Source organism: Enhydra lutris, unplaced genomic scaffold (genome assembly GCF_002288905.1).
Source record: "Enhydra lutris kenyoni isolate GAN:26980312 unplaced genomic scaffold, ASM228890v2 scaffoldscaffold5602, whole genome shotgun sequence".
NCBI lineage: Eukaryota > Metazoa > Chordata > Mammalia > Carnivora > Mustelidae > Enhydra > Enhydra lutris.
Window position 1 is genome coordinate 1 of NW_019159686.1, and position 1,262 is coordinate 1,262.

A 1,262-nucleotide genomic window follows, 5' to 3' on the forward strand; every position below is an offset into this window, starting at 1 on the left:
GCAGGTTTGGCGTTGCCCACGGGTTTCGTGGGCTCGGCAGGTTTGGCATTGCCCACAGGTTTTAGGGTTTCAGCAGGCTTGGCATTGCCCAAGGGTTTCAGGGACCCTAAAGGCTGGGCATTGCTCATGGCCTTGGGACTTTCTGCTGCTTTGGCATTCAAGGCCTCAGCGCTGTTGCTACCATTCTCCGCTGGTAATTTCTTCTTGCTGCCTAACACCGAGCGGAAATCTGGGGTGGCAGGTTTGGGAGGAGGTGCCTTCTCAGGCACCGGGGTCTTAGGAGTCCCCTTTTTGGCTAGGACCGAGCGGAAGTCGACCTGCTGAGGGCTGTGCACCTTCCTCTCTTCCTCTGACACGGTCTTCGGCTTCACCTGCCGCTGCAGGTTGGCGCGGAAATCCATCTGCTCAGCTGGGATCTCCTTGAGGTCTTCTTCTGAAACGGTCTTGGTACTCACCTTCTTCCCCAGGAGGTCACGGAAGTCCAGCTGTTCCACCTCCTGCTGGCGGATGGCCTCCTCGGTGTGCTGCCGAGTCTCCACGCGCCTCTTCAGCAGCCCCCGCACGTCCTCACCGTCTTCCTCCTCCGGCCAACCCTGCCCTCTCGCAGGCCAGCCGGGCCTCAGGGTCCCATAGCAGTCACGGCCACCACCATCAGCACCGGCTCCCGGGCTGCAGAGGCCCTCACAGCTGGCAGGCTCCCTCCCCCTGCAACCAGTGAAGGGAAAAAGGAAAGTAGCAAGAGGAAAAGGGGCCGGGTAAGAAAGAACGTCAGGGGAGAGCAAATCCCTGAGGGAGGGAGGGTAGAGGGGAGGGGGAAGGGGAGGTTGGGGCTGACCAGGCTGTGTTTATAGAAGGGAACATTGGTGAGAGGCTCTTGCTTGCTTACTTGGTTTGTTACATCGGTAATGACTTCAGTAGCCTTATAAGGGTGTGTGCAAAAAAAATAAAATAAAATAATAATTCACCCCCCTCTTCTCCCCTGCTCTCCCTCCCTCATTCCCCTTCCAATCTCTCCCTCTTGGCTCAGCAGCCTCTGCTGGAGGATACAAATAATCTGGGGCTGCTGGGCTGGGCCTGCAGGGGCCAAGAGGAAAGTGGAGGGGGTAGATGGCCTGGGGGCCTGGCCGGGCACCTCCTGGGGGCACTCACCACAGGGGGGCTCTGGTGGGGTTGCTCTGTAACATCAGTGACACCTGGCAACTGCATTCGCCAACCTGGTTCCTGAAGGATTTGAGAGATGGATACATATCAAAAGGCTCTGG

General features: G+C 58.2%; 1 protein-coding gene across 1 annotated transcript; it reads right to left on the reverse strand.

Annotated features, from left to right (window-relative positions):
* Positions 1-11: 11 nt before the first annotated feature.
* On the reverse strand, positions 12-1,184 carry LOC111140602 (myosin light chain kinase, smooth muscle-like; the record flags this gene model as incomplete). Its single annotated transcript, XM_022492801.1, has 2 exons — positions 1,150-1,184; positions 12-705 (listed from the first exon to the last, which is right to left on the reverse strand). Coding segments are annotated over exons 1-2 (729 nt in total), but the record flags the coding sequence as incomplete, so codon positions are not given.
* Between the last annotated feature and the right edge of the window lie 78 nt (positions 1,185-1,262).